The 16,037-nt window shown below is 39.9% G+C and overlaps 1 protein-coding gene across 3 annotated transcripts in view; it reads left to right on the top strand.

Annotated features, from left to right (window-relative positions):
- The window catches only part of EFCC1 (EF-hand and coiled-coil domain containing 1), a 56,424-nt gene that overhangs the window by 24,297 nt on the left and 16,090 nt on the right, over positions 1-16,037 (top strand). For all 3 annotated transcript variants that reach the window (XM_068420009.1, XM_068420008.1, XM_068420010.1), the window contains exon 3: positions 14,244-14,389. In XM_068420009.1, the coding sequence (XP_068276110.1) occupies positions 14,244-14,389 (146 nt within the window). The remainder of the gene's footprint in view (positions 1-14,243; positions 14,390-16,037) is intronic.

Here is a 16,037-nt window from a genome sequence, read left to right as displayed (position 1 = left end):
GATATATAGACAAACTCCAGTCTGCTCAATAGCTTTAACTCGAGCAACACCCAAAACCCATCAGGCTTTACTGTGGGACTAAGCTGAAAGAAACCCAGAAACGCTGCAGCATCTCAGTCCTGTTTCTGCTCTGATTTTGATGGGATTATTTAAGTTCTACAAAGCCCTTTACACTCGCTCTAACGGGAACTTTAAAAAGTAGAATATGCCATGAAATGTTTCCATGAAATTCTGGTGTGTAGCTGGTATAGCTTTAAAAATTAAAACAGCAGCATTGCCAGCCAAGTGGTATGGATAAAAGGGGGTTTGTTTTAGATGCTTTTGGATTGTGAGAATTTTGAACTTCTATTTCATATATCTCTTGAAACATAATGTTGCTAATTACTAAAACCCTAGCAGTAAAACTCAGGAAGGTATTCTGCTTTCATTTTTTTACCCATTCCTGTATTATAAATGAGCACACAATATATTATCCGTGACGTTCTCAAATATAAACAACATACTGTGAAGGCCAAACCCATCTTTCCTGTTGTTTAGCTTTACTAAATGTAGAAAGTGACAGTAAAATTAAGCTCAATTTCCTCTTAAGGATTTACAAATTTAAAGGTTTCTTCTTCAAAAATTGTCATCCCACATGCTATATATCCCCACTTTCTCATGGGCCACCTCCACCTACCTAAGATTACGTAGGCTCATAAGCTTCCTAATGCAGCCAGCAATCAATTGGAACATTTTCCCAGTGTGACTATACTTGCTTGTAAGGTGGAGAGTTACAAACTTCCCCCTCCCTTTTCAGTGCTCGCAGTAGAAGTTAGAACAATTTCTCCATGACATTTGGAACTTCATGGGAGTTTGAAGATGGATCAGAAAGGATTTTCCAAGTGAAATTTCTAGAAGGTTTTCATTAATGAGTATTTCTGCATGTCAAATTTTGGCCAATTTTCTCCTAACCTATCTTCCTCCTAACAGATAAATCTCGGGATTTGAAGCTGTATTGCAGAATGTCAAAAAGCCGAGGGAAAAGATTAAGTCTCATATTGGATGCAAGAGGAATGGATCAGCATTAGGAAGTTTGGGATCTCATCCAAGGCGGAGGCAGATGAGAAGTTTTCCAAAAGAACTGCCCAGGGCAATAAAGTGGAAATAGAAAATATGGTGTAAAAACCTGGTTGCAGAAGTTAAAATATTAGTAACTTACTGTCAACTAAAATGAAAGGCTAAATATATTTTTATAAATACCTGAGTTTTGTAATTCTACTATAGCCCTGTGATGTTAATCATTGTTTGTACAATAAGATAATACAACTGGTATCACCTACCGTTTCAAACAACCGCAATTATTTTAAGTCTTCCTCCTAGTGCTGTGTTACAGAGAACTTCTGAGAACTGTTTCCTGTTTTTCATACAGATTTCCCTCTTTTCCTGTGGAAATCTATTGAGGAAACTCTATGAAAACAAAAGGAAGTGTCTGTTTCTAAATACCTGTAAGATTGTCCTTAAGAACCATCTTTACCCACTGCGGGGCTCCTGCTGAGGGTAGGGGCTGCGTATGATCTGAGTAGTGCTGTGTGCCATGGAAGTAACTGTGAACCCTCAAACAAGCTACATGGAGCAGAGTCCAGTAAAGAGGGTAAAACCTGCAACTGAGCATTGTCTTAAAAAAAAAAAAATAGCTGGGGAGAAGCAAAGAGCCAAAGCCTTTTGTTAGAATAATTGAGAGTAATGTTGATTGGGAAAACATGAATCGTGGTTACCCAACCTTCCTCGGAGGAATTTTCCTAGTAACAACTTCCATCTGCCCTTCTCTTTCACCTCATTTATTATTAACTCTCCTACTTGAGAGGAGCCATAGGGCTTGTAATACCTTAAATATACAGCAGCCAAAACAGAATCACCCTCAGAATTATTTTTTGCATCACTTCAGTTACCTCTAAGGTAGCTCTGATTTGCTTCAGACATCTAGGTTTCTAGACTGTGGAGCTAGAAAATCCAAAACAAAAGTAGAAAATGTACTTAATGTATTCCAACATAATTTAGTGTCTGTTTCTGGTTTCTGACAGCCTGATAGGCTCCACAGAATCTGGATGAAATTTACTCCCTAAGTGCTACAGTTCTGCTGCATGGCTGAGCATTTCAAAGAAAAACTGAGCCGCAGGCGTTGTTAAAGGATGGAAGGTGCTTTTCTTTCAATTTTTCATACCCTTGTTAAATAATCTATATGCAGTTTCCAGGGCAGTAACTAGGTGCTCAATCAAGTTTTCTGCTTGTTCGGTTAAAATGTAGTCAAAAATAATAAGGGGATGGGGCGCGGGGAGGAATGAGAGTTATTTTAAATTACTAATAAAATCTACCTCCTCCTTTGACCTGCAAAAAGAAGTCCTGTTATCACTTTATAATATAGTTCTTTTCAAGGGCTCCTGTCAGGATTTCATTGTACCATTGTCTTAATTAATAGAGAACACACCTCACCATGGGTGGCTCTGGAGGGTCTCCCTATGTGCGATTTTAGAACATTATCCCAGCTGTACAATATTAGTGCTGGATAAATTACAACACCACTAGGTTTTACGCTTCCTAATAGAGACCTTTATTTTGTTTTTATCCCAGTAATACCTACTAATTTCAAACAGGTTAGGTCACGATTCCCTTGCACTGACACAAGATACATTTATGGCAAGTTACATCATTTACATCATATGCCAACAGTCCTGTGGTCTAAAAACAGCCATGTTTTATAACAATACATCCATGGGAAGAGGGTATCAGAAAACTGGCCTTAATAGTGCAATAACGTTTCAAGAAATGAGAAACCATCAGGATCTGGCCAATAATCCATTAGTATCTCCACTAAATATTTGTATTCATTTCTGTTGACTTTCTACAAATGTTCAGTGATGTTGCATACGGCCACCCTGCAAATTCCAGGTGATTCTAACTGATAGAAGAGAAGGCAAGTACTTCCCAGGGGAGTACTGAAGATTGCCTCAGCCCTGTATGAATCATGATTTTAGGTTATTGAACATCATGGAAATGAATACAGTATAATCATATTCCAGAGACTGAAAAATGGCTTCTAAAGCACAAGCTTGGGGAAGCTGGTAAACTAACTTGTATAAACCACAACCTGAACTTGGGTCAAGTCAATTATTTTAAAATGGTAATACTGATATCTTTACTTAGTAAAACGTTTAAGGAGGTGTATAATGATTTATGTAAGAATTGCCACTGATATGGTGAAACTAAAATGTAATTAAACTGGTTTTATGTCAGTGAGACTACATGCTTGGTTAAAATTATGCACCTGCTGTAGTAGGAAAGATATTATGTACAGTTGAAACTTAGATGAAGTTTAAGTACATTTGCTGATAAATACAATGCAAACCTGCTTGGACTGAGGTTCAGCAGATAAAGACATTTGAGGTACTGCTAAGAGAAGCAGAGGTCCACCCGTGGAGAAAGCAGATGAGCCAGAGCGCTAAACATAGTGTTAGAAATCAGTTCTATGTGTGGTTATGTTCCATTTCTGTCATTGGCTCTTCGACCTCCAAATAATGTTTTTATTCAACCATATAACCAATAAAAGATGAAATAGAAGCTGCTATATTTGCTGTCAAAATATAGCTAGGACCCTAACAAATGCAGGAATAGCAGGCAATCTGTTCTGATCTCTATGAACTGGCAAATAACTTATAAACATTTGGGAAGGAAAGTAATTAATTTGGGATTACTGTAAAGGCAGTGTTATTTTTCACGAGTCTTCTACCAGAACAGTAAAGGCTTCGGGCAAGAAAAGGCCAGGCTGCTTTCAGGAAACTTAAAACTATTTCAAAAACGCATCAGAATAGCAGGCACAGAGCTTGAACGTGAAGGAGCTTGCACAATTATAGAGGATCCAACAGAGAAATAGCTCTCTCTGAAGATCTGAGGATGTTTTTGCAAACATCAGTGAAACAGAAAAGACAACAGTATGAGGTAATTGTTATTCTTGTTCCCTGACACAGGACCTGAGGAACACGGAAGCTGTGACTTCCCCACGTTCCCAGCAGACGGTTGCTGGCACTGACACTTCAGGCTCAGGTCTCACAGTAACTCCGTGTCCCTCTTGCGCTCTGATCTGGGCTCAGCCATGACCGCAGCACAGCTCTCCTCCGTGGAGCACTTGGGAGCTTGCAGGGACCAAGCGACTAGACAGGCCTTGGTGCAATTGTCCTGTGAGAGGTTAATATCTGACTTAGATGCAAAATTGATGGTTGCAGCCCCTCCTGTTAACATACATTAATGTCATATTTTCCCAAATGCTTAGTAAGAGCCAGTTAGAAACAACTCGCAGGCAGCTTAAGGCACAATGTTGTTGTTAAGGGAGCCATCTTCCTTTTCTGTCACTCCAAATCCACGAGGCTCTAAAGCTATGAAGTTCTGAAATAAGTCCTAAAGGAATTTATATGCCAGGAAATGGGTACTTTGAGAATTTATACCATGGTGATATCTGCAGCTTTGCATACATCAAACAGAGAACCAAAAAGGTGTTTTGTCAGACATTTTAAGCTCTAAGAGTTGAATTCAGGAGGATCTCCATCCTGCTGATAAGTACTCCCTGACTCTGTTTAGGAAAAACACTTTTTTATCTAGGAGACATTAAAAGGATCGCTGGCCATTTGATCTTTACTGACATACACTCTGGCATGCAGGGGGTAACGGAAGGATTCCTCGGGATTAAATAGCACACATCTACGTGAAGAAATACACGAGGGAGTTTGTTATACAAGCAGTGGCAGAAGGAAATTATCTACAGGACCACAGCTCTGCTGCTCCTCTATCTGGCTTATGTGCCTTATATCAAGTATCTTAGCTATAGCTATCAGTGTTTTAGAATTCCATGGTATTTTAGTTATTAGTTTTTGGTTGTAGGCTTTCAAGCATCTTTCTGTAAAATACCAGTCAGGATGGCAGGAGAGAGAGAATTCTAAAATAAATGTTTGGAGATCAGGAAGGACAAACAGACTTAGCAGAATACATACACACAACTCATGCATACGTAGTTATGGGGGTGTGTGTTTGTTTTCACATGCCTCTGTTGCTGTTCCTTATGGGCTGGGCTAAAAGGAGATCTCAAAAACATGTCCAGAGAGAGGTTTTGCCAATGGGACTGTCCACCTGGCTAGAATCAGAGGACTGGAAATCATAGAATACCAGGTTGGAAGGGACCTCAGGGATCATCTGGTCCAACCTTTCTCGGCAAAAGCACGGTCTTGGGTAAGAACTTCTTCTCAGATGAGGTTCAGCCTCACTTCAGACCCATGCTTCCTGAGAAGCTGGAGAAGTAAATTGTTTGCACTGCCTGTCTGAAATGGACTTGTAATGCATTGCCAATACAGAGTCTTCAGCAGACTCCAGGCAGAAGGATCTACATCCTGTCCTAGAGGGGGGTTGGAGGACATTGACCTGAGGAAGGGCACACACAAGATGTAAAGTATCTTGTGGAAAGCAGCCTGGCACAGCCCCAAGTGCTGAAGCAGCAGGCAGCAGGCTGGATCCAGGACACTGGCAATACCATCAGGCCTCTGTTCTGTTGTAGCTGGGAAAGAGCTGCTACAGAAAACAGCTGAAAAGGCTGTGATGGCATGGTGTGAAGACCAACACCTTAACTCAAGACAACACCTGCACATAGCCAGGTACTCTGAATTACTGCTGCACTCACATGGCCTGTTAGAAAGGTCCACCAAGGGGTGTTTGGCTCTCTGGGCTGAAAAGGTTTAGCCATCTTGGTGTAATTAACCAACAGTTAGTCAGTGGGTCAGTATTGAATGAAGCCCTTCTGATCCTTCAGCTATCCCCCAGTATAGTCTCTTAAGACACAGACTGCTGTGCTGCTTCGCATTGTTGTGGGGTCCAGCATCACTCCCCAGCCCATGTACACTCTGTTGAGTCTTACGGGCTTTTGGAATAATTCTCACATTGCCAACTTAACACAGACTTCACTTATACTAAATTAATTGTTCCAACGTGGGAGGAAGGGAAACTCCAGAACAGAGCTGTGTAACAGATAAGAAGAGGGAGTAATGGATCTATGACTCCCATTTCCATGACTAGGAGGAAAGTTGAATCCATGTTTTTAACTCAGACTTCCCAGAAATCTCGTGCAAGCTTTAGCAAACAGCTTTTGTGCTAATAGTTCAATCAAGAACAAGTGATACTTATACTTTTCTAGCTTTGTTTAGGTCTGCATTGTGTGCATCCAAACTCTAGACTTCCAGTGCAAATATCTGAATTTCTAGCTAGCAGGGTGTGGCAATAGAGTTCTTTATTCCAGTGGAACATCTGGAAATCATTTCCTTTATTTTGTCACAAAAGAAGTCATTAAGGGGCAGGAATATCTGAATGACATAATTCCAAAGTGATGTATGTTTCTCCTGGATAGTGCAGTGACTGTTAACCATAAAATACCCCACACAGAGCAAAAACCAGTCTGATTCATCAAGGACATACTCAAGAACTACTGCCGTGCAATATAATCCCTTGCTAGGTACAGGATTTATAAAAGCACTATATTACCTCATCTGTTTAGTCTAATTATCAAATGTTACCTTCCATGGAGTAGCCCAAATAACTAATAGTTTATTAATAATGGTAAACTAAAGTTTCAAGGCCAAAAAAGGTTAAGGAAAACACCGAACAGCGAGACTGAGATCTTGAGCTGCATTCAGAGCTGAAAGGAATGTATTCTGTAAGTCACAGAATGAAACCTGCCCGTGCAGTTGTAATTCAGCTTCCTTAGTCATTTATTTATGATAAATTTATGTATGTATGAGTGTGTGTTTTCATGCATAAAAACACCGATTTTATACTTAAGTGGGCCTTGCTTAATGCACTGATATTTATCTTAACTGTAAATGTGACCTTAACCCTTATGTTGAAAATGAATGATTAGGTTTTTAGTATACTCTTCATCACTGTATAATATACCACACTAGAAAGATTACTATCCAAATTTTCTGCTGATTTTAGGTGCCCACTCTGACTCACCTAAATGTTCACAGTACCTGGTATTTCAGAGCAAACCACACAAATCATAACTTCCATGATCCCATGCTGCCATTCCCATGCCCCAGAGTCTCAATTTCCATGCCCCCCCCCAAAAAAAACCCAACCCAGGAACCAGTTATTATCTGTACACACATAACATGGCAATTATGAGTAGAAAGCCTAACTCCAGTAACTTGCCTAGCATTACGCAGGGGCTCTGGCAGAGACAGGAGTAGAATGTACTTCCTCAAAGCAGCATTTAGGTGCTTTAACAAGGACACTCTCCGTTCTGTTCCTGCGTCCCACCTGACTTGCTACTTATCGCTTCTGCAGTAGATGAGAAAGGAACCTCCTGGTGGAAGTTTCCTTCCTGCTGAAGTTGTTGTCCATCCACAGAAGTCATTCATCCCCTGCCTTGAATGAGGCAGAGGTCACATAGGAAAAAACAGACTGTGATTTTACAAATAGTAACTATATTGTAATCCATGTGCTCCAGGGTTAAAGGCAACCTCCTGACATCTTGTAAGTTGAGAACCTTAAAAAACCAAATACATTTAACCACAAGAATTTGTATCAGGTAGCATCATCATGACATCTGTGTTTTCTACCAAGAGGGTCAGATTCTCCACATTCTCTGCATAGATTTCTGCTCTGAGTTAACTGAGCAACTGACAGCACAGTAAATTATCATCCTCCATGTGGACCTGCAATGGGGGAGGGAGGAGAAACTAATTTGTGGATGGTTTGTCCAAACATTTACTGCTAGGAGAGCAATGGCAAGACTTCAAGAACCTGCACAGCATCCCAGATTTTGTCAGGGAGCATGTTTGGCCCTTAAGCAGGTTTTTCTGCAAATTTCATCTTCTGTCCCTTTATCTCCACCCCCATCCTGTCTCCTTTCTCCATGTTCAAGTCTGCTATTGCTGTAGTTCTCATTCTCACTTGAACCACTGCACCTACTCAGGGTGTAATTCCATCGCATGATTCCATCAGCAGTAAAACCCGACTGAAAGCCTGCTCGCTCCTGTCGCAGCCCTGCATTTGCCATCCCCTGAAAGATGAAACTCTTGGGACTATGCATTGATCCAAATTTTAAACTTCTCTCCAAAAATGAGAGGGATATGTTAAACGTATTTCATTTCATAAATCCAGTTTATAGCAGCACAAGCACTTGCACAACTCTGAGCATATAGGATCAGGTATGAGAGGATGCAGAATGGGAGCAAGGTGTTAAAGGAGAAAGAGGGAGATTTTCTTCCAAATTCATTTGGAACTACTCTTTCAGGCCTAAAGAGCTCCTCTGGTCTTTCCTATACGTCAAAGCCACCACTCCCTGTGCTAGTGTCCTTGCCAGGGAGAGCACTGAGAGTGCAAAAGGGAAAATCCTCCTGACCCCATTCCTGGTTGTTAGTGCCAGCCACAATCGTTGGCAAAGTTTTATGTAGTTCTTCATGGCCATGGACTGGAGCATGTTCAGTACTTCAGAGCTCTTAAAAACAGTCAGTGCTCCAGACAAAGGAGACACAAGGCCTTTTAGAAATGCATTTACTTCTGTTATTCTTGCTTACCTGAAACCTAAAAGATCAGCTTAAGGAAACATTTGGACTGTGAGAAATTCAACCCAAGTGGCATGGGAAAGCAATGTGCAATGGAAGATCTTTTCATCTACATCTTTGAGAATCAGAAATGTCAGGAACACCAGTGCACCACCCAGGAAATATGTTTTTCTAATCTGATCTCAGATTTTAAGCAGCAGAGTAACAAGAAAGCAGTTGACAAATGAACAATAAAGACCTGTACTAAGAGTGGCTAATTTCTGAAAAACAATTTCCCTCAGTCTGAGCTTATAGAAGTTGCTCTTTGGAATGGGACAGTGTGGACAATAAAAGGGACGGTTCTGTTCTGTAATCTCACTGCATCTGCCCAAAGGTTTGTGTTGTCTCTTGAAATCATCATAGGAAGAGCACTGCGTGACAGCAATGCATAACTCCGCTGCTCTCTATGTGTGACAGTACCATTGCAAGATTTGCCTGCTTATATACAACATGCAGAAAGATGGAAAGATTTTGCAAGAGAACACGTTGCCATCAGCAAAATGATTTTTTTCTACAGGATAGTGATTTTGGCAAAAAAATAAATATCACCAGCCAGTAACAGGAAACTACCAGAACCGTAACCAGTATTACAGAGGCTCTTTAACTACAAACTACTTCTTGTTTCAGTATAAAACCAGGATATTTAGTCATCTTTATGATAGCTACTAAAAATTCATACTTTTAAAAATTTATATTTATATTTGCTTTACGGATCAAGCTATTTAAAACCAGAGATTAAGCAACTTAAAATCTGAATTGATCATAGAAAGTTCATTCATATGATTGCTGTTGGGAGAGGGATTCACAGCTTACAGCACCAGCCAAAGACACACCTATTCAGAAATCCTACACAGACACTTAGCTCCAGTGTGAAAACATATTCGATCTGAACATTAAATGAAAAGTCATAAATAAATCAAAAATATGCACACCTTCTAAACTCTGTAATTCCCTGTAGGGGATAAGCCAAAACTGAAACCATTCTGAGTTCCCTGAGCTCTGACAGCTTGGGTAAAATAGTACAAAAATAAAAATCACACCTCATTTCGGTTAACAAACACAAGTCTTACACTTTTAAAATAAAGTACAGCTTCGTTTGTGTAACTATATTAGGGCAATGTACATATTCACACAGCTGTTTGATCTGCTCCAAAGCAGTCTCTAAAAGAGACTAGTTAAAGGTCTATGAATGAAAGCTAAATAATTCCTCAGAGTTATGTTATGATTAGTCAGGAATTATTTAAGTTACAGATTTGCGTAGCCCCAGAAGCAGGTGGGTTTTGCTGCAGGTAGGAGTTTCCATAACAATAACAGGAGAGCCAATTAAAAGCCAATTAGTCATGGACATTACTTTAGGGTCCAGTACTTTGCAAACTCTCCCCTCTTCAATTTTCCTTCTCTGGAGCTGCCCATTGTCCTCAGTACAAAGACTTTCAGATGAATGCAGACTGTTTGCCTGTCTCCATGGAAGCCTTGCCACACTGCACCGTACACAAACGCTTCCCAGGCATCTTCAGCACTACTCTCCTCTCTGATCTTTGCCCTAAACAAATGTGCTGTTTATTCACTCTTCGTCTCATTTATGAAGATCCATTTGATGCTGTATGAATACTAATGAGGAAAGAATTAAACCTGTGTTTGAGTGAAGATTCCTCCTTTTAGCATTTACCATGACAGTGAAAGCATAGCAGTTGGCCTCTTCCATTCTGCTCTTCTTTAAATCCTGAAACCTCTGCCCCTGGAAAATTCAGAGTGCAGATTTGTCGTTAAAGAAAATAAAAAGCTCCCAGATAGGAAAAAAATGACCTTGTGGTTAAATCACATCATAAAAAAATCAGGAGATCATGGTGTTTCATTGTTCTGCTACCCGAGAGCATCACCATGACTCCATTCATGCCTCCATCACCTCACTTGAGAATGACGATGAAATGCTGTGTACTTCAACAATGGGAACTAGGGAGCATGAAGCAACCCTAAGAAATGAAACCTTCCGTCCTGTTCGGTTGCATCTGCTTTAAAGACCAAAAAACAGAGAAAATTCAGTCAGAAATTTGAAATATCCTCCAAAGTGAATGTAGGATCCTATATTGATGGCAAAATTAAAAGAAGGCAACAGCCCCTTTCTTCCCATAGACAGCAAAGATTCATTAGTATCCTTAATGCCATTCTTCTGGTTCCGTGCAACGTTCTGATTAGAACCTTCTTCAATCCACCTCATGTTTAGTTTCTAGTTACAGCTTAAAGGAATGGTTAAGTTTGCCCTTGCAGCTACGTGAGCAGTATTAGCAGCCCTCTTCCCCCTCCTCACAATTTCTGTGTAGCCAAAAAGGTCTCTAGCTCTGCCTCCTGATCTTTGGCACCAACAGTGGCAGATTATTGCCTTAAACTGGGTTTGGATGACATGAATGAAAACCAACTGTGTTTATACGTCCCTCCTTTGGAACTCTATTGCACAGGACACTCCCCCTCCCTTCACCTCTGTCACTAGCCTGTTGGTCCTGTCCTTTCCTGTCACCTTCCCTGGTCACTACTATGGATAAACTAGTGCCCAGCATCACATTATACTGGACTCCGGGCAAGATGTACCAAACCAACACATTTCCAGTTTTGTTATTTCCAAGAGATCCTTGACATTATATATTAGCTGATCAAACATAACATCTCTTGGGTTTTGTTAAATTTCCATATCTACTCATGCTGCTGCTTGCTTTTTTACTTCATTTTACCTGGCAAGGATGAGCTCTGAAGTTCCAGCTTGCCTGGCCACATGTTGCTTTCATGTACGTTTAAAATCTGCCCCATCCCTAAACACCTTGAAATAATTTCCATGCATGATTCTAGAAAACAAGGTTGTACCTTTATCTGTGCTGCCTTTTGATTTAGGGTGTAAGGTACACTAACTTCGCTGTATTCCTTATGTCAGGGAAACTAAGGCACAGTGCGATTTGATGCAAATGATAGAGCCTGTGCCAGAACCAAGATTTAAATTCTGGAACACCTGGGTCTGAAAACCCTTCCTGAAAACTTACATTTCTTTCTAGTTTCCCAGGTGAACATCTCCAGAGAAGACAGACATGGCTGGCTGTCTCCATTTAGCCTGCACCCAGGGCTAAACAATACCCAGTTGTTCTATCACCCAAGAGCCCTCTCCAGCCAAGAAAGGGAATTGGGAAAAGGAAGGAGACTCATGGGTTGCAATCGAAACAGATTTAATAAAATAAGAAAACCAATATCTATACTACTGCTAATACAAAATACACAAAGTTACACTTAGCCCATATAGTAGTGGTGAAGCTCTCCAGGGATGGCAACCATTGAGGGGAGAGACAAGACCAGAGCAAAGAGAGGAAAGTGCCCCAGCCATCCCCAGCAAACTTTCCAATTTATAGTGAACCTGGTGTAGAACACACCTGTGGGTCAGCCTGGGGCAGCCACCCTGGCTTTCACTTCTCACAGCTTTAGCACCTGGCTAACTCAAACCTGCTAATGGCCTTGATCACCACACCATGGCTGGCCACAAACTAAAACAAAACAGAAAATTGATCCTGTAGTTTTATCCCCACAAAACCAGTACACCATCTTTAATCAATATATTGGGCAGAAAGATCTAACAAAACATGCCATCTGTATGGCTCCCTTAATTTCTCCACATTAGGAGAGAGCTGATGAAGTCCTCTCAAGAAAATTACTATTGAACAATCAGAGTTTGTACTTTGTATTCCATCAACTAATTATAAGTTCCCTTACAAGAACTACAGACAAGTGAAAGCTATTATTTAGGTCTGCCTTGAATCCCATCTAAGTAGAGGGAGTCTGCTATTCTAACTCCTGAATTATATGGGAAGGGTTGGGGTTTTCCACCTAACTTCTTAATGCTCCTTGGACTGCAAGCTATATTAAAACCAGGCTGCCAGATGTAACTTAATACCACCAGCAGATCTCCCATTCAACATCACAGCATTTACCCACTTTTGCTACAAAAGATTGTCATACTTGAATATTCTCAACATTTTATGGGTTAAACCCCAACTTTGAGACTACAATGAATATTCACTGAAATATCAACATCTGTGTTTTATGTGAACTAACTCTGGAAATCTCTGAAATCCAAACAGGTCTAAATTATACTGCAGCTCAAAACTAAGAGAGCAATCTGCACAACACCAGCTACAGCCCTCAAGAAATTGTAAAGGATTCTTAGAGTACCAGACCCCAAAATATTTTTTACTTAGAGAGTTCAGCACATTTCAGAAAAATAAAATGTAACATTCTTGTGAAGGGAACTACTACTAACTGGCCAGAACACTGAAGCTCTGCGATGCTTCCAGGAGCCCCCATTTTGAATGCCCAAGCTTAACAGTGCTTTTTTTTGTGCACTACTTCATAATTATTTGTTCTAGAACTAATGAAGCTAAATGACTAGCCAGGCTCCATTCTGGAGACTGCTATTCCCTTGACTTCACAGGAAATCCAATTGCCACTAAGCTAAATAATACCATAAATTGGAAATGAAATTTGTCATTAGTTTTTATGCAGTCAGCTCTATTCAAGGGGGTGAAAAAGCACTGGTTCCTAAGCATGGTTTACCTCAGCTTCTGTCCCTACAGATATGTTGAAACACTGACTTCTCTTGTTGGTGTCAAATTCATGATCTTATTTACTTAGTGTGCTTTCACAAGCAACAAGGGAACCGATACTGGTGTGGTTCAGGAACTGACAGCAGCTGTATAAGATTAAACAAAAGCTCTCTGCAATACTTATCTCTAACTTGGCATCAGCTTTTCTATTACTACATCCAAAGTCCTGTTTCTAGCAGTAGTTGAACTGACAGGCAGGAATATTTAGAAGATTTATACAAAAAGATCATGTTGTACAATTTGTTTCAGTAGGACCAACTTGCTGTTTTAACTCTCACTTTTTATTGAATATTTGATGTGTTAAGTACAAGGAATATTCAATATTCACCAGACCAAAACTAATCTTAGGAAGAATTTGGAGGGAACTTAATTTACTATAAAACTCCTGAATTTGGTTTGCTTTCTTCTGCATACAGCTTCTTTGTGAACTATATAACAGCTCCTACTGGGCAAAGTATAACCATGTTGTTATATGGTCTAAACAGGAAAACATACTGATGTAGCTATTGAAAGTAAACAGTTTTCTAAATAGTAAGAAAGGAAGCAATGGAAATGTACTCTATAGGAAATGTATAATATTACATTACACAACATACACACGCTTGTAACGGACTGGACTTGGTGTTCAGTTAGCTCCATACCCGAGAGATAGCTTATTCACTGCCATATCACTGCCAGGGGGAAGGGAGAGTTTATGGCCAGAGCATGCTCTTCCCATATAGAGTTTCTAGATGTCTTTGACATGAACTAAAAGCTATAAGGAATATTAGTTCTTTTTACCTAAAAAAATTCACTCTCCTTTGATTCTTGGTGAAGCAACTAAGTGCAGCCCTCGGGGGATTGATTTCACAGGCACTGAAGGTAGATGCCTCTGTTCTTCCATAGCAAGTCTGAACAATTGCATTCAAAGTCATTCATGTGCTACACTGTGCTCATTTATCTTGGTTTTTCAAATTTCCTACAAGTCCACTTTGCCCTTCTTTTCCAGGTCAGAAATGGTGAGATTCCAGCTTCCCTCAAGAAGCAGCCCAGAGCAGAAGGAGGGAGCAGCCTTACCAGATGGAAGATACTGCCTGTCTGTTGTGCAGCAGGATCGACGATCTCCCACTGGCGGAGCTGGGATTGCTGAGAACGGTATCAAACCCAGCACCCAACTACTTTATTTCCTCACTGATTCATAAAATCCTCAACAGAAAAGCTAATATAGATGTTAAACCACCAAAGCCACAAACCAATCCTAATGAATCTTGAAATCCTAGACCTAAATAAAAGGTAATATCTCAGCTTTCTACTTCTCACTCCCCATGTGTCCTTGTTTAGCCCACACCCAGGGCTGAACAATAACCAGCTGCTCTATCACCCAAGACCCCTCCCCAGCTGAGAAAGGGAATTGGGAAAAGGAGGGAGATTCGTGGGTTAAAATTTAAACAGATTTAATAACATAAGAAAACCAGTATCAATGCCAATACAAAAGACACAAAGTTATACTCAGCTCATAGAGCAGTGACAAGTCTCTCCAGGGATCACAGCCATTGAGAAGAGAGGAGAAGGAGGGAGAGGAGAGCAGAGCAAACAGCCCCATCCCCAGCAGCTTTCCCATTTATAGTGAATGTGAGGTTAATGTTACAGAACACACCTGTGGGCCAGCCTGGGGCAGCTGCCCTGGATTTAACTGCTGATGGCCTTGATCACCAGCCCATGGCTGGCCACACACTGAAACAAAGTGTAGCAGAAAAGTGATTCTTTCATTTTATCCTCATAAAACCAGGACACCACATAATTTTATGTTTAACAACAGACTGAACGTATCAGAGCTATGATTTAAACCTGCTTTTTTCCAGATGATTCACCTCACCAAAACCTTTTTCCTTGAAAGTATGAAGTTTTCATTTCTTTGTAAATAAAAACTCAGAATTTCAGCTAAAATAATTTCCAAGGAAACCATTTGCAGTTAATATTCTGTACAGTCACACTCTTTGGAAACATCCTGGCTGCTTCAGTAACAGGGAATCTTTACTGCCTGCTGGAGAGCTGTATGTAGTGACAACAAATTAGATTTTAGGTATGTATTGAATGGAGCTGGCAAGCAGCTGCTCAGGAACGTGAAAAATAATGACATGTAAAATGTAAATACAATTAACATCCTAGCATATTCTCCATGTGGTTAGACTTACAAAATAAACCTGCTTTTACAAATATTTTTGTCAAATCAGATGTTTTGCGAGCTCAAAGACAGTTTCCATGTCTAACCCACACTACTCGTATTTCAAGTACAAACAGCTTTTTAGCAAAAGCTTTTCAAACAAATAAATAGTGGGTTTATAGATTTTAAAAATGTGAAAAAGTGTTCCATCAATTAAAAAAGGATTAGTTAGGCAGAAAAGAAGAACAACTCAGAAATCTGAGCAAATAAAAAAATAGTGTGAACATCGGAGATAAATCTAGATATACTAGATAAATAAATCTAAATGCAGAATTATTTTAGATATACTTCAATAAATATTAATTTCTTAGAGCAGAAGAGCACTTGCATCAGTGGAATTGGGTAAGTTATTCTACATTAGCTAGTTTACAAATTAATGCCTAAATATCACAATAATAAAGTGCTCTATGATTCTACTGACAGAATTTTTTTTTAAATATTAGCTCAGTAGAAGAATTTTAATAAAATACTGGCTTTATGTTAAAAGAGATACATAAGAAGTTTTGCTTTTCCTCTCTGATTTCCAGTCCTGCTATTCATAACCTATGAGGGGGATATAAAAGATCATCTCTTTTGCAT

This window comes from Nyctibius grandis, chromosome 29 (genome assembly GCF_013368605.1).
Source record: "Nyctibius grandis isolate bNycGra1 chromosome 29, bNycGra1.pri, whole genome shotgun sequence".
In the NCBI taxonomy this organism is placed as follows: domain Eukaryota; kingdom Metazoa; phylum Chordata; class Aves; order Nyctibiiformes; family Nyctibiidae; genus Nyctibius; species Nyctibius grandis.
This window is presented reverse-complemented; position numbering and strand designations above follow the sequence as displayed.